Source organism: Patiria miniata, unplaced genomic scaffold, assembly GCF_015706575.1.
Source record: "Patiria miniata isolate m_02_andy unplaced genomic scaffold, ASM1570657v1 HiC_scaffold_1, whole genome shotgun sequence".
Taxonomy (NCBI): Eukaryota; Metazoa; Echinodermata; class Asteroidea; order Valvatida; family Asterinidae; genus Patiria; species Patiria miniata.
The window spans coordinates 4,329,444-4,357,166 of NW_024037047.1; the positions used below are offsets into that span (position 1 = coordinate 4,329,444).

The 27,723-nt window shown below is 40.0% G+C and overlaps 2 protein-coding genes across 2 annotated transcripts; both read left to right on the forward strand.

Annotated features, from left to right (window-relative positions):
• LOC119729583 (tyrosine kinase receptor Cad96Ca-like) lies at nt 1-26,175 on the forward strand. The gene is made up of 12 exons (XM_038202240.1): nt 1-10; nt 1,382-1,666; nt 2,968-3,321; nt 3,497-3,621; nt 18,301-18,463; nt 19,206-19,316; nt 19,634-19,812; nt 20,587-20,709; nt 21,178-21,289; nt 21,770-21,866; nt 23,939-24,038; nt 25,993-26,175. Exons 1-12 carry the CDS (start codon nt 1-3, stop codon nt 26,047-26,049), a joined length of 1,716 nt encoding a protein of 571 aa, XP_038058168.1. The 3' UTR covers nt 26,050-26,175.
• On the forward strand, nt 12,661-16,052 carry LOC119741310. Its single transcript, XM_038217094.1, has 4 exons — nt 12,661-12,966; nt 13,711-13,955; nt 14,086-14,210; nt 14,624-16,052. The coding sequence occupies exons 2-4, from the start codon at nt 13,751-13,753 to the stop codon at nt 14,756-14,758; spliced, it is 465 nt and encodes a 154-aa protein (XP_038073022.1). The 5' UTR covers nt 12,661-12,966; nt 13,711-13,750; the 3' UTR covers nt 14,759-16,052.
• Nucleotides 26,176-27,723: the final 1,548 nt, after the last annotated feature.

The window sequence follows — 27,723 nt, forward strand, 5'->3', positions numbered from 1 at the left end:
ATGGCCTCAGGTAAGCGAGCTTCTATTGGTGTCTACATGTTCCTACTAATTGTCTCCATCTTCAACATATTGTGCCCAGGTAAGTAGGCTACCACCTTTTTGGAACATTTTTTTTAAACAAAACTGAAAAGAAAAACAGGGTTAAGCCAATCAGTGACACAATGATAGAAAGATCAGTAGACATTCACATGAATAACGAATTGAAACGAAAGCAGTAACTTTGTGTGACAGTTTCTCGAACATAGGTTTCAGCTAAACCTTAATCTAACAACTTTTTGTTTTCTCGGGAATGCTTGGTGTTGAGATTTATTGGCTATTTTAAGGCTATTAGGAATACCTGAATTATACTGTTTTAGGTTGTGAACCTGTTCAACTTAATAATCAACGAGAACAAAAATTGCCGACATAAAAACAAGAAACCTTGGGAAATGAAAATTCCAGATAAGTTCTTTTTATTTTGTGTTTGTGTGTGTGCAAGCATTACATTCACTGTGTGGGGTTCCGAGCAAAAGATGTCACCATAAACCAGGTGTCAGATACGTTGTGTGAACTTACCCACGTCCACACAAGATTTCCCCCTCTCTGGTTAAGTTTTTTTTTAGTAAGCTTTATTCGTCGCAAAAAAAAAAGAAACACTCGAGGGAATCATAGTAATCAAAGTGGATGAAAGAGTTTTTCTTCACAGTGTGAGTGAAATGAGGGTTTTTTTCACAGGTTTTTCTTAACTACACAAAACAAAAGAATGTCCACACTATGTATGTATCGTATGTGTGTTTGTTTCTGCATTCAATAGGGGACGTTGAACAATAGAGGACAATAGGGTCCCCACTTCCCGAGAGCTCCACAATTTGGATTCGTGTACTAAATATATGGGAGGTCTTCAAGAGTACAAAGAGGAACAATACACACTTATGTGCGTGTACAAACACTGCCTTGTGGGGTACCGGAACAATGGGAGGTACCCCACAAGGAATGCCCACCGACTTGCGGGGTACCGTTTTGATACCCCACAAGTTTTTCACGAAATAGATATATGAATTTTACTTTAAAAAACAGGAATTTCCCAGGTGGGTTGATGGGTCGCAAATAAAAGAATTTTAGAAAAGGGATATTAAGTCCGAATTTCAGCCCAGGAAATTATGATTAAAATAAGAGCATATTGTCATAATTACGAGGACAAATAAAGTACCCCACTGCTATGCCTATATAAGCGTGCAAGGGGGCGGTGTTTGTGTTATTATCTGATTACTGTGCGTGGTCACTTTATTAGCAAATGAGGCAACTGTGAACAAAGTGGAGGGTAAGATTCTTCATAAAATATTCCTTTATGTTTTTGCTTCCCAAAATGGAATAATATAATATCCTATGCCATTTTCTCCAGTTTCTACACAGGAGTTAATATTGTCCAGAACAAGTCCATATGAAATAGAAGGGCAAGAGACCGAGTTTAAATGCACACTTCCAGGAGACAATTCGCAAAATACCACACAGATTTTTCTCTGGCGAATTAATGGGACACAAGTTGGAGTTGATGTGTCCCAATCGAAAGGACCGCCGTTTGAGAGTCGCCTAAAGACAAAGTTGTACAGAAACCAGACAGGATCCACGTTGAGGTGTATATCGCAACCGGCTGATAAAAACGCGAGTTTGACGTTAAACGTAATGTGTAAGTAGACTAGTTCTATATTTCATCCCAAATCTATTCCTAAAGGTAAACAAACTCATGACTTTTCGAAACTTTTGTAAAGGCAGTTTTAAACTAGTTTGGTATCGACAAATAAGGTATTCACAAACAGGTTATTAAAGTTGGTAGGCCTATACAGGGTGACCCAAAACAACGCAACCTTGGAACATTTGCCTATTTTTCAAAAACTTGATCTGTGTACGTTAATGTTTTTGATATCATATTAAAGCTGGGAGCTTTTTTTCTGTCAAATACTGGGGGGGGGTGGAATCATAAAAACATATTGGGTTACCGTTAGCACCCAGTCAGTTTCTCCTGTGTTGTTCCTTTGAAAAAAATATTAACTCTTGATTGATTTTAAAGATGACTGTCCGTGTACTACAACAGATCCCCCTTAAATGTTTAGATCTGGAAGGCGCTTCTACATGTCAATTGGTGGTCGGTCGGTCAATCAGACGGTCTGTCTGTCTGTCCCCGAAATCGACCAAAAATATGATGTTCCATATGTGCCATCGGCGTCGCATTTTTTCAGCTCTGGCTGGGATCATTTTGCAAATGATTTAGCTAGTGCAAATTTGTCTCCTAAATCGCTGATGACTTTTTATGTCAAGATTCTTGAACTCAAACTCCGCCAGCTAGTGCCCCTAATTTTGCCCCCCCCCCCCCCAATTCGCGGACAACTCTAGACACATTTGCACTAGCTAAATTTTAGTTTCGTGAACTCAAAGCTTCGACATCTAGTGTCAATTGTCCCTCAAATCGCGGACAACTCTAGACACATTTGCACTAGCTAAATTTTAGTTTCGTGAACTCAAAGCTTCGACATCTAGTGTCAATTGTCCCTCAAATCGTGGGCAATTCAATGACGTAAAAATATTGTGATCACACTCTGTGATCTTCAACAAATTTGAGTAATTAATCCCAACAAATTGTCATCTGTATCTTCAATTTTAGCGGTAAGAAAATATATTATGAGTTTCTGCAATCCTCTGAAAAGGGGTTTGTGCGTGGACGATCCGCTTAGCAAGTAGACTGATTCCCAGTCCCTACTATACCTTCTGTTTGAGGGCGGGAACCAGCCTACCCTGTGAAAACTAAATTATTGTCGGGCCGGAAATAATTGAAAATTAAAAAGTTATTACGGGTGCCGATGTTCACATTCGATATTTTATTCAAACAATTTACAAAAACAAATCGTATCTCTCCCCTTTTTTGAGGGGGGGGGGTATGGGGTGTGAAAGTCGAAAATAAAATGACATAACAATATTGTGGTTTCATTCTAGATCTGCCAAGCTCCGTGACCCTGCAAGTCAACACCACTCATTCATGCGAGAGCGAGACTGTGTGTAGCGCTGATGTCACAATCGGAAGTCGCTATCGATTCATCTGCAACGCGTCAGGTTCGAATCCAACCAGTAACATCACCTGGCTGATCAAAACAAAGACAGAGATTCTGCCAGATGGTCCCCAGTTACGCCAAGAAGAGGCCAACGGGGACTGGGAAGCCTCGAGTGAAATCCACCTGCAGACACGCCCAGAGCATCGACTGGGAAACATCACATGCAGGGTGATGTGTCCCGACGGAGGCACAGTGTTTAGAGAGATAGTCATGGAATTGATTGTCAACGACAAACTAGGTTGGTAAAAAAGATCAAGTTTGCTTAGTCGAGCTAGGCACACAGGTCTGATTTGCGAAAACTCGTTAACTCATACAATTACCAACTCGCTCGAACGATGATGGGGAGCTTGCTGCCTCCTTTGCAAAGGCTTCTAATTTTGATGGTCGTGTATGTCTTGTCCTATTTCTCACAGATGAACTGCAGCTGCTCGCCATCATCATACCGGCTGCGGTGACTGTGTTCGTAATCGTCGTCATTGCAACTGTTTGCACATTGCGGTCCAATGCCAAGCGTAAAAGAGCAAAAGAGGTTACAGAGGTAAGCCTGCCATTCAGAATTATTCCGGCAGAAAACTTCAGAATACTTCACTTTTTTTTGTAATAAATAACAAAACATGCCCTCAGTGAAGGCACACAGAGCAAGGTGTCTAACGTGGCCGTCTTTAGAGGTTTTGAAGTTAAGACAGCCGGTCAGAAACCCCGTTTCACTTGCATAAGAACCTTTTGGATGTTATCTGCGATGAAAAGAAAACTGCGATGAAAAGAAATATAAGTCCCAAGTATCGTAAGATATAGGAACAAATTTGCCTGAATCAAACAAAACTGAATTCTGTATTCTCTCAAAGGTAATGGAGGAAGGCACGTATGAAGAAATATAACTTTCCCCGGAGCAAGATGACGCGGTGAGTTAAATATGCAGGATATTTGTAGGCCTAAATTAAATGGTGAATGAAGACTTAGTGTACGCATATAACTAAATAAAACAAGTGTAAGCTTGATTATAGTTAAAATTCAAGCCTTACGGCATTATAAAAATGAAGACGTCTCCAGCACAGAGGTAATTTCACACTGTCGCGGAACGTGCCACGCACTAATTCTGGTTCACATAGGCCTACACACTTAATGTTCAACTGTTCAAGATTGTTGCGTTTAGCAATGGGAGTGGACTTAGCCTAATTAAGATATGTAGACTATTGAATAAAACTATTTTCACTGCAGTCTGTTGCAACTGTTAGGTTGACATTGATGTATCTACATGTACGTACTTGTAGCACGTAAAGTATCATGTCCCCTTTTCCCCCTTTGATGGAGGCGTGGGTCAAAGTGTGAAATATGTGAAGATCATGACGTGCCTTCTAACGTTTCACTTCTGCGTGTGCAATAATGTATGATATATATTTTGCATCTACGTGTATATATAAGAATTTTTTCAGCACATAGAGCCTATCAGCCTGCAAGATGAGAATGCATAATTTCTACAGTGCAAATCTGTAGTCTTTTGTTCAAGACATGTATTTAGAGACGTATATTAAAATGATTTGTGGCATGTGTTCAATAGCATTTCATATTGTCAGTTTGATTAACGACTCATTCAATTATTTGTGTGTATTGAATACATATAAATGAAATTTAAATATTGCATAATTACATTGCAATCTATTGCAACAACAGGTTTATGTATTGATTTATCAAAAATTATGAGTATGACATGCAAACAAGCATATCTATTCAAGCTGTGTGCAGTTTCATTCATTCATTATCATTTACCTGTTTCACAGACAGGAATTTCTTGACTTTTTTATTAGTCTCCGCATCCAACAAGTCTTAATCACTTCGTCAAACAACTCAAACAGCTCAGTTAAAAAAGAAAGAAAATAAGCGGAGAAAAAAAGAAAGAAAAAAAACACAACGGGGGGGGGGGGTGTCATCTTGCAGCGATGTTTTGTATTGTTGTAAATATCTGTTGATCTATGTAATTCCTATTTTATTTAAGTATATTTCAATTAATTTTTTAACATTCTTACATTGTACTTTTAATCGTATTTTAATAGTAGTTTTGTGTGAGCTGGGATCCATGGGAGATCAGTGAGTTTTCCTCACTGAATGGATCACCTAGGATAAATAAGAAATAAATAAATAAATAAATAAATTAGTGACACATGCAGACTTCTAGTACTCACCGTTTGTAATCAACATATTCGGTAATCGTTGCAGGCCACAATTGTTATGTGTGTTTCATTGATACTTCACATGAAAAATAATGAGAACAACTTGTCACTGTCTTCCTTGAATGCAACACCCATATGGGTAAACCAGGCAATCGTTTGTAGACATCTTTGCTAAGGCCCAAAAAAATCTCCGGTTTCTTGTATGGAGCTTGCCCAAAAAGTGATGCGGCGACGCGGCTTTTTTTTTTTTACCTGATTTTTTTTTTGCTTCAAATGTGTCTGCAAATGGTGCCCGACTAAACTTAGTGCAATATGGGAGTCCAGAGAGGCCAAATAAAGCTTATTTTCGACCATAACCCAATCTAAAAATACGTTTAAATTGTGCAGCAGCAGGATTCCAGTCAAACCAGTGAGTTTGGCGGTTCTGAGACATCATCTTTCATTGAAAAAAAAAACTTTTTCATTTCCCCGACGCGCATGGCTACGGCGACGCGCGCGCATACCTGAAACCGGAGACTTTTTTTGTTTGGCCTAAGCCACCAAATAGATATGTATCATGTATGTGGAACCGCCGGAAAAAATCGGTCATCACCTGATGTACATGTACTGCCGTGACCTGGCAAAACGCCGCAAACGTCAGTGATAACTGATGTAGCGCAGTATGGGCGCCATTTTTGCCGTGGCTAACAATGCGTATCGACCTAGTAAAGTTGATGCAAACGTCACGTGAGATTTTTTTAGAAGTGCAAGGTTCAAAAAGGCTGAGGGCCTGCTTCGCTCGTACCCCCCGCCCTGCAAACAGGACGCTGGGATACTCTGATGAGCTTCACAGAATCTTGTGAAGGAAGTGGCCTTTGACCTATGTATAAAGCATCTGGCTGCAACTGTTCAAGACCGCAGTTAGACAATGTGCGCAAATAATATCTGATTTTTTTTTTTTTTATAGAATTGCGCACATTCCATACCGGATGTGATATCTGTTTCATCGAGGACCATGTTGACAAAATTTTGTGCGTCGCATAATGCAATCCGACCGTTCGTGATTCGAAACGCAGCCTGAGCGAGTGACGGGAATTGTAAATTTACAACACAGTTTTACAGCATTTCCTACATTATTACGCTTTTCAACGAGAAAAAAACATCTCTAAACTGGAATAAAAGAGTAATGAATCAGTTTAAATGGCTGTTTCAAACCTTACAGAGTCATGACCTTGATGACGTGCAGGTCACTGGTCACGCAAAATCCAACCAATCAGAGCGTTTATTCATCAGAATATCCCAGCGTCCCAACCGTCAATGCAGACGATACCATTATTGTTTAGGTGAGGTACATTCATCACAATTTCCTGAAACAGTGTTTATTATTATTCCGCAAGCCAGGTCCTGTCACGATGTAGACGGGCCCTCTAACTTTTTTGGTTAGCTATAATCTCAGTTTAATCCAGTCAGTAAGCAGTGTTGGCAACGGCTGTATTTCATTGTTCATAGAATACCAAGGCACAGTTTGCCTTTTCTCTAAACTACTCGAAAGTACCTTTCCCTTTAAAATGCTTTTTTTTTAGCTCGTAAAATTCACCAATTCAGATTTCACAATAATATTTTCAGCTGATAATTTAGGTTTCCCATTATTTCCGAGCGACCCGTTTTATTAGCTTGAAGTCTAAATGTATTTGAACATGTGTGCTATTTCTCGATCATTAGGCTAGTGAGTGCATGGAGCTAGATTTGTATTAATGGTTAGTGTGTTTTCGTACTTTTGGTCAAGTTTTAGGAAATTAAATTTGGGTTCCCAACTTTCTCTTCGTCGAAAACATTTTCTTTTCTTAAAATTGCCGAACAGTACTTCCTTTTGGTAAGAAATTTTAACTGTCACCAACTGAAGTTTTCAAATATCCCTCAGAACGAGTTGACATACGCGCTGACTAAGCTGTCGTTTCGAGGGGGGGGGGGAATGGAGTAAGAAAGCGCATGCGCGCTAACCTTATATGCAGACTTTCGCTCGCAGTTTCGTTCGCATTGTTGCAAGCAGAATACTTATATATTATTTTTTACATGTCACGTACGAAGAGCGTGTAGGCCTATAGTTGCTCTTTTTTGGCCTACTTGTGGGTACCCTGATGCTCATGCAGGAGATTGTGGGTTGTATTCCCGCTCGGCTAAACATCCATGCAGAACATTTTACTTATTTTTTACTTATACCGGTATTTATATATCTGTTCATTAAAAAAAGGCAAATAATATTTGGGCTGGCGCTGCAACGGAACACGAACCCGCCTCATGTTTTCCTGCCACGGGTCGTCTCTTCCCTGGCCAGGACTCGATCGAACCCGCGACCATCCACCCACTTCCGCATCGCACTCTCTACCGGGTACCGTATTTTAATTTTGAATGTTAACAAACTGGCACTTTAAGGGGAACTTCATCATGTAAATATCTGCGCCCTAATTACATTCCAGCAATCAAGCTATATTTTACCAGGGTACTTTAATGACCTTGGGTTTTTTTTTTCATTCCCCCGTCCATAACAGACTAGGTTTACTTCTTTGAGTCTAGGTTTACTTCTTTGAGTTGTTAAATTGAAATGAGGGCATAGTGCCCGGCATTTTATCCGTATTGTTTTCAAATATAATGATTAAAAAAAATGTAATAGCTTTTCATGGCCTTTCGTTGACCTCACATTGCTTGTAGTAAAAATAAATTAAGCAAATGTAGAAAGTGAAATTGCATGACGCGATCTTTGTTTCGTTAAATCAAGCAAGCTGAATAATTACGATTACCTATGAATTGCTGTTTCCTTGTGCGAATTAACACACCCAACAATGGCCTCAGGTAAGCGAGCTTCTATTGGTGTCTACATGTTCCTACTAATTGTCTCCATCTTCAACATATTGTGCCCAGGTAAGTAAGCTGCCACCTTTTTGGAACATTTTTTTTAAACAAAACTGAAAAGAAAAACAGGGTTAAGCCAATCAGTGACACAATTATAGAAAGATCAGTAGACATTCACATGAATAACGAATTGAAACGAAAGCAGTAACTTTGTGTGACAGTTTCTCGAACATAGGTTTCAGCTAAACCTTAATCTAACAACTTTTTTTCTCGGGAATGCTTGGTGTTGAGATTTATTGGCTATTTTAAGGCTATTAGGAATACCTGAACTATACTGTTTTAGGTCGTGAACCTGTTCAAATTAACAATCAACGAGAACAAAAAACAGCCGACATAAAAACAAGAAAACCTTGGGAAATGAAAATATCAGATAAGTTCTCTTTATTTTGTGTTTGTGTGTGTGCAAGCATTACTTACATTCACTGTGTGTAGTTCCGAGCAAAAGATGTCACCATAAACCAAATGTCAGATACGTTGTGTGGACTTACCCACGTCCACACAAGATTTCCCCCTCTCTGGTTAAAAGGTTTTTTTGAGTAAGCTTTATTCGTCGCAAAAATAAGAAAAAAAGAAACACTCGAGGGAATCATAGTAATCAAAGTGGATGAAAGAGTTTTCACAGTGTGAGTGAAATGAGGTTTTTTTCACAGGTTTTTCTTAACTACACGAACAAAAAAAGAATGTTCACACTATGTATATATCGTAAGTGTGCGTTTGTTTCTGCATTCAATAGGGGACGTTGAACAATAGAGGACAATAGGGTCCCCACTTCCCGAGAGCTCCCCAATTTGGATTCATGTACAAAACATATGGGGGGTCTTCAAGAGTACAAAGAGGGACAATATAGCAGGGAAATACACACTTGTGTGTTTGTGTGTTATTATCTGCTTACTGTGCGTGGTCACTTTTTTAGCCCATGAGGCAACTGTGAACAAAGTGGACAGTGAGATATTTCATAAATTATTCCATTATGTTTTTGCTTCTCGAAATGGAATAATATAATATCCTATGCCATTTTCTCCAGTTTCTACACAGGAGGTAATATTGTCCAGAATAAGTCCATATGAAATAGAAGGGCAAGAGACCGAGTTTAAATGCACAATTCCAGGAGACAATTGGCAAAATACCACACAGATTTTTCTCTGGCGAATTAATGGGACACAAGTTGAAGTAAATGTGTCCCAATCGATAGAACCGCCGTTTGAGAGTCGCCTAAAGACAAAGTTGTACAGAAACCAGACAGGATCCACGTTGAGGTGTATATCGCAACCGGCTCAAAAAAACGCGAGTTTGACGTTAAACGTAATGTGTAAGTAGACTAGTTCTATATTTCATCCCAAATCTATTACTAAAAGGTAAACAAACTCTTGACTTTTCGAAACTTTTGTAAAGGCAGTTTTAAACTAGTTTGGTATCGACAAATAAGGTATTCACAAACAACTTATTAAAGTTGGTAGGCCTATACAGGGTGACCCAAAACAACACACCCTTGGAACATTTGCCTAATTTTCAAAAACGTGATCTGTGTACGTTAATGTTTTTAGACCGTGGGCCAGAAATCGTAGCGTGCAGAATCGTTCGGAGTTTTTGGTGGCAACTTTTTTTCTTTCCTAATGGACTCCTTTTGTGACACTGATTAATATTTTTGATGTTGCCGGCAGAAAACCCGGCAAACTAATGTGAAAATCAAGGTAGAAAATTGCCACTTTCCCGTCGCGTCGGCGATGTTTTTTTGAACGCCGATTGAGGGCGGTATGCTGCAACCTCGAATCGGCGCTTCGTAGGTGATTTAGAAAATCGCGTTAATTTTCCCGGGGACGAGGACGTCAGGAGGAACATGGCGGCGCCCGTCGGCAGACTGCGCAATAGTCGTAGCCATTGATCTCCATATACACAGACTGGATAGGACATCGCGTACGAACGTGCGTCCGCGCGCGCGTTTTTTGAAAAGGGTAAAGAACACAAATTCGCATTCGAGTTGTGTACACTTTCGAACGGAGGATTAAAAAATGAAGTTGGCTTTTCTTTGGTTTCTTTGTCATTTTTGAAAGAATAAAAGAAACAGAGATCTAAATTGATCAAAATCGACGAGGAGTATAGTCAAGGTGTGCGCAGCAATAGCATTAGATTGCTGGTGCCGGGAAGTAAGGAGCGTTGAAGAATAGTACAATCCGCAAGTAAGTTGTTTTTTTTAACGAGGCCTATACAACATGGCATGGACATGTTGGAGGGATATGAACATGGGAATGACAAAGCAAATTATAATATCGTTAATGTTGTCGCTCTGAGTTTGAGGGGATGGCCTGTGGTAGCTGAGCGAGATTTTCTGTATGCGATTTAGGCCTGTCATGCTGGTCGGAATCATTTTTTTTAAAGACCTAGGCCTAAACGTGCATGACTGACCCGGCACTGGCAATGAACAAAAGTTGACTCGTTTAAAATAGTTTATTCGAATAACTTTTATAAATTTTATATGCAAAATCTGATTGAATTATGTCTGCTTTGGCTTAACGCCTACCGAAATGTTTCTTTTCTTTTTCTTTATAAAGAGAAACTGAGGAGATGGTTTATGCTAACTTACTGCACAACCGGCCGATTGACCTTCATATCAAACAAAGAACTTCAGCAAAGCCATAGTAAAAACCACCAGCTGCGGACGATATCCGAGACGGACGAAAATGGAGAACTTCACGGAGGGATGGAATCGAATACCGTATATCATCCACTGAATGGAACATGCGATGTGATAGGCATCTGAGAGTTTGACTTAATTAATTCTTACGATGTGGAACTGTTAACATTGATTGATTTTGTTTTTGGAAAGAAGCTGTGGAGTTCAAGCAAGTATTTTTATGAGCTCCCAAGACTGTCACATTATTGACAGTTTGTATGGTGAAGAAAGCAATGAGTACTTTTACGGTTTGAAATTATATTGTGTACGCCGTTATAAGATTACTAGCTATAGCCATTAATACACCGTCATATTCGCTCACAAAAACGATTCCCATTACGCTTACAAGTAATTATATTTATTTTCAGAAGTATAGCTAAACATTTAATTATAAACAAGACAGTGCGAAGCTTGAATTATTCTTTGACAATATTAGTATAGTACTATTTTGGTTTGTGATTCATCTCCTTTCACACAATTTCACAAGAGGTGAACGATGTCATTCCCTGATCAATCTAGGGACGGGAAGAAGTTCTTACTGATTACTTTGTAAAATTTAGGGGTTTTTACCTTTTAGATTCTAATTGGTTTATGTTCGGGTTTTTAATAAATATATCAATCATTGAATGAATCTCCATACAATTTTTCGAGTGAGTGTTCAGTTAAAAAAATAAATATAGGCCTAATGTCATTTCAGCATATTATTAATACAATTATTCATTTCATTGATAGGGTAATTAGTGTGCTCTAATGACCAATGTGCCAAAAATGAAATGGAAATTTACTTTCAATCATTTTTGGGAGGAGGATAGAGGGATTAAAAAAAAATAAGGGAAAAGGAAATGGGGGGTTCTTGAATTTCGAAAATGCATATATCAAGAAAGTGTGGAAAAGCTGTTTGGAGGGATTGAGGGTAACTCTTCATCGTTCAGTTAGTAGTTTTGGAGGAGCGCTTGAACTCCCTCCTGTAAGAAAAATTTCACTCGATAATCCATTTTCCAAAGTAAACAAAGTGAAAGCACAATGCGCGTTTACCCGTCTGACAGTAAACGCGCCGCCATTGTTCGGCCGCGCATTCGTGCACAAACACCGCGCGATGTCCTATCCAGTCTGTGTATATGGAGATCAATGGTCGTAGCCTTGTTGCCATTTTGTGATTGGTCAATTAACGACGTTGAAGTACATGTACGCAAGTACGTACGGTACCATGTTCACGTATGGGCGCCGCATATGTACATGTTCATCGTACAAGGCCAGATTCTGCAGGTTTTTTTGTGACACATTTCGTTCACATAATGATACAGAAAGGGGGAAAAGAAAAATCATTTCACAAAACCCTACTGTGTATACATCTCGATATTTGAATGAACATTGCAAGCTATCTGCAATGATTCGTTGGACATTAATTTTGTGCATAAACTTTGGGAATGGAAATTATGGAATACTTCTCTCTTTAAAAAGAAACTTATATTATTCATCTATATTCATGCTTTCTTTAAAAAATGATGTTATGAATGTAAATTTATTAATTTTATGTACATATTATGCGTATTAAATTGATCCCTGCTTTTCTCTTCAATAATTGTTTTAATTTAAAAAAATACCTCCCTAATATTTAAAAAGGACTGATAATGCGACCGGAAGAATTACTTAACACTCCAATTCCGTATTCACTTTCCTCCATGCTTTCATGCATTTATGGGAGGGGGGGTGTCTAAACGATCTCACGATGTAATCATAGATCATTTGGAAAATTACAAATTTATTTTCTTTACATGATGAATTGATGTTCATTTATGAAAACAGAGCGGACGGATCCCAGGTGCGTATACGGTAAGCAGCACTACCGTGCGACCCCGCTTGCAGCTACTTGCACTGGAGGTACGAAGACACCATCAAATGAACGTCGTTCATTGTCCAATCACAAAATGGCAACAAGGCTACGACTATTGCGCAGTGTCGGCAGGACGTGCGTTGGCGAAGAAAGCGGTGAAATTTCACCATTTTCAGAGACGAGCTGGAAGAAGTTTGTAACTTGTTGTCAGCAATGACAAGAATTGGATGGAAAGGAGAGAGGAGTTGCCCAAAAAAGCAAAGATATAGCGAAAAACGAACGACCAAAGGCCGAGTATGGCTACCACCGGCATTGGCAGATGTAAGTTTCCAATTCCAAACGTGTCGAATGTTAATTGTTATCATCGTAGTGCGGGGGGGGGGGCTATTTATACTATTTTAATACGTAACTGAAGTCATTTTTTAAAGCAAATAAATAGGTTGTGTTTGCTATTAGTACATTGAAAATAAAATAGGATTGGACAAACATGACAATCCGAGTTCTGACAATGATTGAGTATTTTTGGGGAAAGATAACCATATTTGGCCATCACTTGTCACCCTTTACAGTCAGAACATTTGAAACTTGTCTTAAAATTTGTAATTGTGTTCTCAGTAAATAATTCAATATTTTCCCTGCTAAGTTTTTAGGACAGATTTTCACTTTCTGATGGCTGATAGGTCACTGAAGGGAAAAATTAGTGATGGCCAGATTTGGGAATCTTTCACTTATTTGTTTCACACCGGCTATCGTTACAGCAGCTGTAACGTAATTGTCAACCTCTGTCGTTAGTCTTTATAGCATTGTCTGGTTCTTGTAATACTCCATGGCTGTAAGAGCCAGACTATAGACAGGTTGGTTTTGGACATTCTGTATTTTTCTTTTTAAGAGCCACGGACATAAGGGATATCGATTACGAAGGGAAAAAAATTAATTCTACTTCTACAAGAAGTATGATTTGATTACAAACGTACTTTGAACTGAAACTTTCGGATCTCTATTGTTTAAATCCAATCAGCCATTTCATTGCCAAATATTTCATCTGTCTCGTTCTCATTTCAACAGATTCTGCAATGTATCAAAAATAAAGCGAGCGAAACTGAGGATGGAGAAGAGCTCAACTAGTGAAGGAGGTGATGGCGCAGGAGATGTGGTAATCCCCCGCAAGAGAAGACGCACAGGAGAGAAAGAGCAAAGGACCAGGCATGTTCTACCAGTGGAGTGCATCATATGCAAGAAGAGCAAATGGATCCAGCCGCCATGTGGACCGCGGAAAAAAGAGCCACTCACAAACTGTGAATATGAAAAAGGTACAGTCATAATTACATGTACATGTATATAAAGTGTGACATCACCATACTGTCATATAAATGGAAAGACATTTCCACATAATTGTTGAAACCACTTTGAACCAGATTTTTTTTTCACTATATTTTTCAGGTGGACAACTTCTCAAGACTGCTGAACTACTCAATGATGAATCCATCCTTCTTGATATTCAAGGTCAAGACATGGTGGCAATCGAAGTCCGGTATCACAGATCATGCCACAAGAATTACATCAAGGTAAGACATTGAAGCTATCACCAATGTTGTGTTACTCCCCCCCCCCAAAAAAAAATTAATGCAGAACCTTCTTTATCATAAAAAGTGGCTAGACGTTTGGAATATTTTCTGTTGATTTAGAGCATGGCAGCTAGTCAATGTGCAAGGTGATAATATTTTCCTATTTTATGGAAAGTTATTAAGTGTGTGACTAAAGTCAGATCACAGTAATAGTGCCCTTAATTGTAGGATATAGTGCCTTTAATTGTAGGAAATACTAGGATACTTAAAAAAAATACATTTTCTATGGGCATGCCATCACATTATATTCATGTAAACTAGATAACTTAATATGCATGCAACTATCCTCCAAAACATTTCTTGTAAATGCAAGAAGGGACATTGCAAGTCACGAATTTGTTCTTGTGTGGCAGGCGACTTGCCGTGTAGAGACTTGTGTCGTTGCAGTGATTGTGAGAACACCACTACTGAAGACATCGAATGCCTGTCCAGCGATGACGAAGAAAGTGACATTGAAGACGATGAATAGACACAGGGACTTCACGTAGTACGGAAAAGTTTACATACATGTATTCATCATCAGCCATATTTATGTGTTTGCTCATTCTACATGTACTTGTAAATATGCATAGCTTTTTTTTTGGCCTGGTGTAGACAGCAGAAACGTGATTCGCCATGATGCCTTTCAGGAAGAATATTTCTTTGGTTTGTATTTTACAGCAAATTCCAGTTTTCAACAGTATATTTTTTAGGCTTATGACAATTCCTCATCTACAAATAGTTCTTCCAGCTCCACCTTCTGTTGACCCAAGTTGATGCTTGAGACGAGCGCAGCAGCTCCACACTTAAGTGAAAAACTCAATACATGTAATGCCTTGACAATCCATCATTGCATAATTGCATACTTTATTACAATAATTATGACATACATGTATTTGGAATTATGGAAGTTCCAGTTCTAGACAGTTCATTTTTGTGTTAATGGCAAATTCAGTGATACCTTGAAGTATTTTTTTTAGAAAAAAAAATTGAGTATGGCCAAAGATTTATTTGTTGCTTATTTATTAATTAATTACCACAAAATAAAACCTTTCCAATTAGGACATTGTTGGAATCAAATACTCTACTTTAGGTAAATGACATAATTCGGTAATCTGCAAATAAGTCTTTGAACTTCATATGTTATGAAAAACTCGGTGATATCTTGAAAAAAAAATTTGGGTGGTACAAAGTGTTGACTGTGGTCAACTTAGCGTTACTCGTTGATAGTTTGAGAATTAATTACCATTTATTGTTTGCCTCTTTAGGTAAATGAAATAAGTCAGTCTTCTCCAAATAGTTTTTCCTTTCATAAACATTTAAGAACAAAAGTTGGTGCTGTTTTAATTCAATTTGTTGCAAAATTGCACAATTAATTACCATAATTATGTAATTATGTGATTATGTTAAATTGGAGACGGTTCATTTTGGATTAATGACATAAATGTACATGCAATTCAATACTTTCAGCCTCACATGCAAAAATTCAGTGATACCTTGAACAAACTATTGGCATAAAAAACACTGAATATGGACAAAGTGTTATTTTGTGCATAATTTCATATTTAATGATCACAACAATAAAACCATTAATATGATATTTTTCCTTGGCATCAATATAACAATTGTTTTAGGTTAGTTATATAATGCAGTCGTATACAATTATAGAAAAAGTCAGTCATGCCTTATATGGAAAAGTCAGTTACATGTATGCCTTCTGTGCCAATTTGCAATAAAACATATATGAGCATTGTTTTTGCATAATTAAAGTACATGTAATTAAGAAACCACCTTGTTTATGAACCTACAAGTGTATAGATTTAATGATCATTAAATATTCTAAGTGGGTGACGATCTGCATTTGAATCGGAGTAGCCGTTTCTGAGAACTTTAAGGGGATGGATACTGCCATCGGTCGCTAGGGGCCCCTAATAGATTTTTCTTCGGGGGGGGGGTCAAACTTTGGACGGCGATTGTGACTAAACGTGCAACTTGTCAGCTCGGCAACAGGAAGAATTGAATTCAGCACCCTCGAACTGACAAAGAACAAGCATTTTTTTCTTGCCACCAAAATTTTTTAACGGACTTCATTTTCTAGGCGAGATAGGATTTCTGGCCCACGGTCTATTTTGATATCAGATTAAAGCTGGGAGCTTTTTCTGTCAAATACTGGAGGGGGGATCATAAAAACATATTGGGTTACCGTTAGCACCCAGTCAATTTCTCCTGTGTGGTTCCTTTGAAAAAAAATTAACTCTTGATTGTTTTTAAAGATGACTGTCCGTGTACTACAACAGATCCCCCTTAAATGTTTAAGATCTGGAAGGAGCTTCTACATATGAATTGGTGGTCGGTCGGTCGGTCAATCCGACGGTCTGTCTGTCCCCGAAATCGACCAAAAATATGATGTTCCATAATGTGCCATCGGCGTCGCATTTTTTCATCTCTGGCAGGGATCATTTTGCAAATGATTTAGCTAGTGCAAATTTGTCCCCTAAATCGCTGATGACTTTTGATGTCAAGATTCTTGAACTCAAAACTCCGCCAGCTAGTGCCCCTAATTTTTCCCCCAATTCGTGGAAAACTCTAGACAAATTTGCACTAGCTAAATTTTAGTTTCGTAAAATCAAAGCTCCGACATCTAGTGTCAACTTGTCCCTCAAATCGTGGGCAACTCAATGACGTAAAAATATTGTGATCACACTCTGTGATATTCAACAAATGTGAGTAATTTATCCCAGCAAATTGTCATCTGTATCTTCTATGTTAGCGGTAAAAAAATATATTAGGAGTTTCTGCAATCTTCTGAAAAGGGGTTTGTGCGTGGACGATCCGCTTAGCGAGTAGACTGATTTCCAGTCCCTACTATACCTTCTGATTGAAGGCGGGAACTAGCCTACCCTGTGAAAACTAAATTATTGTCGGGCCGGAAATAATTTTAAAAAATGTGTAAAGTTATTCCATGATTAAACAGGTGCCGATTTTCACATTCGATATCTCATTTTAAACAATTTACAAAAACAAATCATGTCTCTCCCCTTTTTTGAGGGGGGAGGGTTAAAATAGAAGGACATAACAATAGTGTGGTTTCATTCTAGATCTGCCAAGAGCCATGACCCTGCACGTCAACACCACACATTCATGTGAGAGCGACACGGAGTGCAGCGCTGATGTCACAATCGGAAGTCGCTATCGATTCATCTGCAACGCGTCAGGTTCGAATCCAGCCAGTAACATGACCTGGCTGATCAAAACAAAGACAGAGATTCTGCCAGATGGGACCCAGTTACGCCAAGAAGAGGCCAACGGGGACTGGGAATCCACGAGTGAAATCCACCTGCAGATATGCCTAGAGCATCGACTGGGAAGCATCACATGCAGGGTGATGTGTCCCGACGGAGGCACAGTGTTTAGAGAGAGAGTCATGGAATTGATTGTCAACGACAAACTAGGTTGGTAAAAAAGATCAAGTTTGCTTAGTCGAGCTAGGCACACAGGTCTGAGTTGCGAAAACTCGTTACACTCATACAATTACCCACTCGCTCGAACGATGATGGGGGAGAGTGTGGTGCCTCCTTTGCAAAGGCTTCTTATTTTGATGGTCGTGTATGTCTTGTCCTATTTCTCACAGATATACTGCAGCTGCTCGCCATCATCATACCGGCTGCGGGGACTGTGTTAGCAGTCGTCGTCATTGTAACTGTTTGCACACTGCGGTCCAATGCCAAGCGTGAAAGAGCACAAGAGGTTACAGAGGTAAGCCTGCCATTCAGAACTATTTCGGCAGAAAGCTTCAGAATACTTCACTTTTTATGTGATCAATAACAAAACATGCCCTCAGTGAAGGCACACAGAGCAAGGTGTCCAACGTGGCGTCTTTAGAGGTTTTGAAGTTTAGACAGCCGGTCAGAAACCTCGTTTCACTTGCATAAGAACCTTTCGGATGATATCTGCGATGAAAAGAAATATTTTAAGTCCCAAATATCGTCAGATATAGAAACGATCTTAGCTGACTGAAACAAGCAAAACTGAATTCTGTATTCTCTTAAAGGTAATGGAGGAAGGCACTATGAAGAAATGTAACTTTCCCCGGAGCAAGATTACGCTGTTCGATGTCATCGGAAGTGGGAACTTCGGTCAGGTCTTCAGGGCAACTGCAGACGGGATATTGCAGGAAGGAGTCGAGACAGAGGTGGCTGTGAAAGTACTCAAAGGCAAGAAACTGATTATAAATGAAGACACTACAGATTGTGGATGATGACTTACCCGCTACACTAACCTGCACCATGCAGACATTTGCTGGTCCCACAGGGCCAACCTGGTGTCATCTTTGTACCTATCTCACTGACCGACTAACTGACTTATTCTGACTGACTCTCATCTCTGTGCCAGGCAGTATTCATTTTTCTTTCTTTCTGTTGAGACCAATTATTTCTTAAAAGTGCACTAGGCACGGCAGATCGAAAGCCCGAGGAAACCTGTAGAGAGAAGACAATGAGAAGAAATTACAGTTTTAGAGGTGGGAGGAATACCCCGAAGAACATTCTGGAGAAAACCAATGGAATCAGGTAGGGACTGAAAACCCAATCTACATGCGTAAAGGACATGATTCGAACCCAGCCAACAGCAGTGGAAGGCGAAGACAGTAACCACTGTGCCAACCAGACTCCCTTGTCGACTTGGATAATTACCTTGTAACGCCCATGAATGGGTCCGGGTAGATCTGGCCCATTGGTTAGACCATATGGATGAAAAGACTTCCAATTGATAGCCATTATTATTAGTTGAATATAACTATGTGCGCTTTGAGGCCAAGTATACTAAGGTTGCTTAGTCTAGTATTATAAGATTGCACACGGAGATACACCTAACCGCTATTGGCGACCATTATGACCTGATTTATTGCCATTTTTTTGTTATAATTGTTATTTTTTTTCTTTTCTTTTTTTGTTTCAGAGTCTGCTGATGGAGCAGCTGTCTGTGACTTCAAGAAGGAAATCGCGATCCACAAAACTTTGAAGAGACATCCGAATGTAGTCTCCATGTTTGGATGCTGCACTGACTCGGGTGGGTAGCACGTTTGTGAATTTAGTTTTCAGATAATGGGTCGTATCAAGATTAAGCGAAGTTGTCAGGGACTTCAGCTATAACGACAAAATACATTCAGCAGCCAATTTTTTTTTAAAGAGGTGTATTTTGTGTTCTTAAATCAGTAATAATGAATACGCAAGAGGTAGAACAAAACACGCACCAATAAAATGAGAAGTTGGAATTAAATTCAGATGGGCTGACGAGTGCTCAATGATAGGCTTTCAATAATGACGATTATTTTAGAATCTCAACTGTCCCTTTTGACTCTTTTTTCCTACTGATCTGTTTTTCAGAACCCTTCGTCATCATTCTGGAGTTACTAACAGGAGGCAGTCTACAGGGTTACCTGAGGAACAAGAAACAGGCATGGACGGAGGAAGCCGTAGAAGGCGCTAAACCTGTCCCTCCATCCGAGCTGCTTGCATTTGCCTCTCAGATCGCGAACGGCATGGAATACCTGTCATCAGTTGGGGTACGTGTGGGAATACAAGATAAAGAAAATCATAAACAGAGAGTAAAAACATTCAGACTGCGGTCAAGAGCAATGTCGCAGTCACGTGGTTCATTATCTAATGCTGATCGCAGACAACCATGTTGTCACCACCATTATACATTTGATGTGATCTGGTCAAGCAACTATAGCTTCATCACCTAGAAAGAAATTAGAGACCTGTCTGTACTGATGACCTCTAGGGTTAGGGTTAATGTAAGTGTTACTGGGTATGTAAACACCGGCAATCGTGGACCTAGGACAAAAGGGTTAGGGCACACGCAATACGACCTACGATTGACCGATAGTCCATGATTGAAATTCGTTTACAAAACCAATGAGAGCTGTTGCTAAAAAGTTCGAGTACAAATAAAGGAATGAGGATTACGGACAATAGGAAGTCCACCACTGTCAGTGTTTACACAGATGCGTGTGGGTGTTAGTGTTAGGTATGAGTTTATGATTAAACTACTTAACTATTAATTTTGCGTGTTCCGCGGCTTTGCACTTATGATCTCATGCAGTCATTGAGTACAGGCTAAGACAAATCGTCATGTCTGATATAGCAAGCAATGTACACTGAGGCCAGACTGAGGTCATTTCAGACTTCCAAGTCACATAACTATTAAATAGAAATCCCTTTTTTTTCTCGCCATTGTGGTGTATCAATTTCACGGGTGGTTATGTTAGGCTATATTAAAGATAATTCAAACATTTCTTCAACTTCGAACAAGCATACACATTTTTTTTCTGCAGTGCATTCACCGTGATTTAGCAGTCCGTAATATCCTCCTTGATAAAGACATGGTATGCAAGTTGTCCGACTTTGGCCTAGCGCGTGATGTTTCTGAGACACAACAATACGAAATGACTTCAATGGTAAGTTAACTTCTAGCCGGCCTTCTTTTTTTTCTCGAGCTTTCATTCATATGTTTGACTACGGTAATTGTATTTTGAACAACAGAGTTGTACACTGTTAAACCTTCTCCATTCTTATATATGGCTAGCCGAGTAAAGTTGGCCCTACAGGTCTAGACCTGTCAACGTCACAGCGCACAATCGATCCGGAATGGCTATTCGCCGGAAGTCTATTCCGTGTTTTTGGTTCACACATTAGTCCGTTTAAGCCCATACATTGGTGTAACGGGGTAATCATATACGATAGCACTGCCCGGCTCTCCTGACCATACAACCGGTCTAAGTTACAAGTGACAGTCAGTCAGTCGGTAGGACAGGTACAAAGAGGACAGTATGGCGGTTCATTGGTACCAACGAATTAATGAACGTCCTCCGTTTGTTCTTCAAATTTATTGTCAACATCTGATATTTCACGATTGCCTTTCGCAGGGGATGATTCCAGTTCGCTGGTTGGCTATCGAGAGCCTGCTTGACGATGTCTATACCACCATGAGTGATGTCTGGTCATTCGGCATTCTGCTGTGGGAGATTGTCACACTGGGTGCGTCAATTATTTCTGCCTTTTAATAACGGATGCCCAGTAGTTCATAATCGATAGCGTGCCCTCTACCTTCCAGCCAGTGTAGTGCAGAATTATAGCGCAGGAAGGAAAATGACTTGTGTTTGTAATTTGCATCTGTGTTGTTGCCGAGTCCTTCACAAGGCCTCACAAGTCCATCACTGTACAATTCACCCAGTCCCAAGTCACACGCTATTCAAATGAACCTTGACAAAGACATTCTCCCGTTACTGTTCATCTTCTGTCACTTGTAACCGGACTTGTGACTTGACGGGTGATTTACTCATTTTGTTTGGAAATGATTTACTCATTTTGTTTGTAAATTGAAGACTTTATTCTTATTTCATGCGCAAGGATGACAACATACTTGTGTACAGGGCAAATATAAAATGCTATCATTCCAGCTGATCTCTAACAAACGCCACATAGATCTGTGACACACATATCTATTTTTTTCCACAGGTGCCCACCCCTATCGTGGCATGCACGCACGTGACGTAATTGATTCCATAGAACGGGGCTTTCGGTTACCAAATCCCACCCACTGCAGCGAACAACTGTAAGTACCTAAAATTGGTTACGATATTGGGATGTGGTAAAGATCATTGCCCAAGTGGAAACAAATAACATTCAGATAACAACAGCATGCAGATCAAATATTTGTGAAAACACCAAGAGAACATTCACTGGGAGACACAGCTTCAGTAGTCGTATACGACTACTGAAGCTGTGTCTCTGAAATACTACTTAAAAAAACATATGAGTTTCTATCAAGTGACTGTTATTTAAGCTATACCTTAAAGAGGATTTGCTTACGCATCCATTCCATTCCATGTATACACTTAGACCCCCTCCCCCTTTACACTGGGCGGCGACCGTTGGGCCTCCATTGTGCGACCATGAATCTGGCCTGGTCGCCGTTGGAGGCTCAAAGGAGGCCGAAAGGTTGCCTAGGTCATTCAAAGATGGTACACAGGATGTTCAGACATCGCCATGGACGCCATGGTCGTCGTAAATTTTGAACATGTTCAAAACAGTCCCACAAAGGTCGCCGAGGACCTTAGTTGCTCAAATGTGGCTCAAATGAGGCAGAAGGGAGGCACAAGCATCGCCGTGGTTGCAGAGTGGATGCCCAATGGCCGGCCAATGGTCGCCACGTAATAGATCCGTTCTGTTGCAAATTGTGCTGTCTATCTCGGCGATGCTTCTGCCTTCCTTGTGCCTCAAGGGTCGCCTAGGAGGCAGAAGCATGGCTGAATGGTCGACCAGTGATCGCCGTTAGTTACCGTTGGTCGCCGAGGATGGCACAGAAGAGGCACAGAGGAGGCTCAATGGTCGCCCAAACATTGCTCGGGGGTTGCCTATGTTGCTTCGAATCGCGTTGGTTGTCGTAGGTTGCACAGGTGAAGCACAGGGGAGGCAGGCAAGTGGCTCAGTGGACGCATAGGTCGCTAGTAGCTCAACATGAAAATGCCCGAAAATTGCAGTTTTGGTGGTTCAAGTGAGAAACAAGGATTGCTGGAGCAGTTCCATGCATAGAAAAAGGATGTTCTGGGTGTAGGCGACCATTGAGCGTCCTGGCCAGTTTTGGTCGCTCATAGGTGGTACAAAGGTCGCAGCCCAGTATAAAGGGGCCTCTGAACATATAGGCCTACATGGAATATTCATCCACACCGGCGGCAAGACGTGACATCCTTTCCATTTTGCTGTGGTTGTACCAGAGATGAAATTTTTTCCGATTTCCGATTTTTTTGGTTTTACTTCTCCTAAGAAACAATAAAAACTGACCAGCAAAAAATCAAATTATGTGTCTGCTAGTTTTCTTTTCAGAAAGTCGGACAAATTGTTGACATTAGCAATGTAGAAGGGGTATTAAACACTGTGAAAACATATGAATTTACTCAGCATTCAGAAAACAAAATCATGCCATGTTTCTTTGTCATAAAAATATATTTCTCATAACTATATGCTAATTACTCTAAGGTCTCGGTCTCGCCCATAAGGTCTTTGTCTCGGTCTCGACTTTGGACTCTGAGGTCTCGATCTCGGCTCTCAGGTCTCGCTCTCGGTCACGACCTTTCAGATCTCGACTACACAACACTGATGACTAATGATATTAATTGAATTGAAGAGAGGTCATCCATATCACTTCATTTTTGCTGGTCCCATTTGGTCAGCTTGACAACCAATTTGCTCCTATCTCGCTAACTAACTGACGGACTTACTGTCACTTGTAAGTTTGTCTGGCTGCCCATCTCATTTTACTGACTGTCGCTTGTGACTTACACTGCCCTGGACCAGCTTGATAAGTCTTGCCTATAATGATGTAGCATCCTGCAACACATGTGCATTATTAGTCTTACGCCCCTTATTCCATCAAGTCTCCATGCGAACGGCTAGAGTAGATTTTGTGTTCACTATCACGTTACCACTACAGTTTATTATAAGAAATTTTCTTAAAACTTTGAAGTACCTAAATTGCTTGCAATATTGGGAACTTTGACTCGGGAGGTTACACACTGAGTATACAGTATTTTTACACGTCGGTGAAGGGCAAAGACTAATATTGAACTCAGAATTTTGGCCATTCTGAATCAACTGAATTGAAATGTGTGTCTTATGTTGAAACAGTTGCGAGGTAATGAATGAGACCTGGCAGGAGACGCCTAGCGAACGCCCGACATTTCGCGAATTGAGAGAGACCCTTGAAGGAATGATCCCTGAGGCTCCGGTAAGCATAATTGAGTGGTTAACTCCGTGCATGAAATTTAGCTCACGTAATGGGTGCCCCCCCCCACCAAAAAAAAAAGAAGGAAGCCTGTAGGCTCCGCGCACAAATACCCCCTCATCGGTAAAACAAGAAGAAAAAAAAGAAAGAAGATTTGGATGAGACCACTTGGAGAGACATTCGAACATTGCTGACGACACCATTGATCTCCATATACACAGACTGTGTATGGAGATCAATGGACGACACTCAACGCTTACGCGAAGACATGGCTGCTTTGTGCACATTTAGAATACACTTAGTCGTGCGCATTTCGCGATACACGCACGCGAACCACTATGTGCGCACACGCGTACTTTCGAAAGTGGTACTTTCAAAAGCCCTCTCTTATTCACACACGGAACGCATTGTCTGTGTATATGGAGATCAATGGTCTCTCTCCATAGAAATAGAATAAAAAGACCTCAAAGACGGCCATCTCTGTAAGGAGAACTGCAACTGCGTAATTTACGCATTATTTTACTGCGTATCAAGCACGCATTGCGCAGTGTTGAAAATGTTCCAAACACGCGCGCTTATTGCTGGAAATGTGTTCGAAATACGACGCTGCCGATGCACCTTATGCAAGCTGATGCTCAAAATACCGATGCACGGGGTTGGTCTGTAGGAATTGACGTCATTTGAGAGAAACCTCGTATGGTCGCTCACTTGTATGGCGCGGGGCACGACAGAATATTAATTAATTATGCACAACACCGTAGCGTATTGTTCTGTTTGTTTCTGCTTTCTTTGCCATAAAATCCTGACAAGAAGATGCAACAGTTTTTAAAATTCGTCATGTGACGAGTGTAAAAATATCCCCTAGATTGTATCTGTGTTATATCAACGATTTTTGGAGATGTTGATATGTCCGGAACTATAAGGTTATATATATATTTTTTTTCATTCATTCTAGACTAAATTTTAATCGATTATTCTGACTCAAAGAGTGCTGGACGCATAAGAGTCCAGTTATGAATATTAATTTGTATAAATTGAACTACAGTAGATATGTGTGAAACGTGGTATTTGTATATATTCCACAACAGATGATTGACTATTGACAGCCAATTAGAAAACCATGGCCCGGTTTAATAACGTTAAATAGAGTAACTTAATGTATGAAATGTCGAGGACGACCTTTTTGAAAAAGGGGAAAGTGTGACGAGTGTAAAAATATCCCCCCCCCCTTTATGTTTTGGTTTATCCCTATTGGGTTTATTGTCTGTGATTCTTTAGGCTATTTATATTCAAATTAGCTGAGCGCCCTCAACGTCGAGTTTCAGGCACTTCTTGTTGCGCACTAAATCATTCACCCATTGTCGAAGACCGAGCCAACACTTTCATATTCTGTCTTTGCCAATACAGAATAAATTTGCCGATATCTGCTCAAGAACCTTGCCCGGTCCCTCATTTTAACCCTAAAAGAGCCGGGGCGGAATCCAACCCCTCAACTTTCTCCGCGATAGCCTTAAACAATTTTTTTTCCACGACCCGAGCTGTTATGACTTTTTAGCCTCGAGCCTTGCGCATCTTTTGATACCAAAAATATACAATTGGACAAGGGGTTGCCGCGTAGCAAAATATTTCCCGGCGCTACGCGCCGTTAAAACTCAATTTTGCCATAAACGTCGTGTACACAGAGCAGAATTACCATTCGTACATATGAATAATTAATTAGCCATAATTCCAAAACCCTTTAACCTATAGTCTGAAATTTCTTGGGTATGTTCATGATGAGTTGCTCTATGCATGTACCGAGTTTCAAAATTTTTCGTCACTCGATGACCGAGATCTTGGGGGGGGGGCGGAATCCCCCCCCCCCCCCCCGGCTGAAAGATGGTCAAAATAACCCGGCCTGATTAGGGTTTAAAGTGCCACAGTCAAATGACGGTTTTTACTTCAATTTGGTCGACAGATTTACCTGGATATGGCGAACTTTGTGGCCGATCAATACGTGGGAGAAAACTCTTGAGCATCTTTACTTCATCTCGTGTCCTCGCCTGACCTTTTCAGCACTGTTTGAATGGATAGATCCACTAAGCCCGCCCCCTGATGTTTTGACCAATTACAGCCGTGATTATAGTGCGACATGCGTGCACTTGCACGTGACAATCGCGTCTGAATCATGTAGAAAGCCTATTTGAGGTATGGTGGACACAATAGGAGGGCGCTATTTGGTTCGGGTAAATACAAAGGACTTTACACAAATCAAACAGCGCCCTCCTATTGGGCGGGGCCTACTGGATTAGTCTGCTTGTGTTAAATTACCTCCAAATATTCCTTCACGAAGAAGTAGGTTCCAAAGTATTACGAAGATTAATTTTGCTTCCATGTTGAACGTTTTCTTCGTGGAGGCAGTTGCTGTCTTTCGAGATCCAAAATTCTGAAGAGCTTGCGAAAACCACAAGGTTTTCCCAATGAAACATTACATCCTTTAATGAATGTGTTTTACTCAGAAAAAAATTCTCAAGGCTTACGATGTTGTTATTTCTTAGATAATCAAGATATTTTACTTGTCAGTCTTTGAAAGCTGAATGGAAAATAATGTGTGCATGACGTTACTGCATGTAGTCTACTTAATCGGAATTATACCTGTGTAATTAAAGAAAATAGAAAAAAAAGAGAAAACATGTGTTAACCCAGATGTAGAGACATACCGTTCACTTAATGTGTGTTTCGCCGTCGAACAAATGCATGCTGATAACACTGTAAAGAACAAAAACCCAGACACAGCCACACTGTGAGTCCCTAAATGCTTCTCTCTGTAATGATGGTCATGTGGACTTGTAGAGCGCCACTTATTAGTGGGAATTGAATTCTAATTTTATGGCGCTACAAAACGTTGGAGTTTTCACACGGTCTACCGTGTGCCCTCTAACAGATTTAGACGCAGAAGGAATAACCACTTCATTTTTATTCCAGGGTCATTTTCCCCAAAGTCACGGCAAAATAAATAGCGCCCTCTATCTCGGTGTAAAAACAATATTCCAGTCTTTGGACGTACTTTGTTAATCTTGTGGTGGCGCACCAAAACTGAAAGTATACAAAACAGTGCTAATTTAATCCCGGGACCACTTAAACCTTGTATTTTTTTTCTTCTAGGAGGTCTTTCGTGAGTCACATTAAATGTTCCAGAGGATGAAACGAAACGCGTTTTTTGTCTGCATATTACTTGGATCATTATACTAAGAGAACAAAGAATAATTTTTCTCCAGTAACAGTCAAAAGAAGATGCGAAAACTCTTTCTCTCAAGTCATACTTATGTATATCGAAGACTCTAAAACCTCAAGTCCTAATCACAGTAGGAAAAAGTCCAGCATGCGACTAAATAATTTCTAAAAACTGTAATATTATATATATAAAAAAGAATAGAACTAATAGTTCACAATGCTTTAATAACTTGTAACATTCCAAACAATTGCATTGATTTTTTATTGAAGTTGTGATCGAAGTTTAATCAGTGGGGCCTAACTGTACAGAGAGAATTAGAACGAAAGTAACGATATACAGGAATGTTAAACTACACTGGTTGTTTTTTAGAAGAAAAAAACCCTGATCTGTGACAGGTGGCACGAAATTAAATCGGAGAATGCACATGTATAGTAGTGTAAGAGACGCTTCACATTGTAAATTGTAATAAGAGTG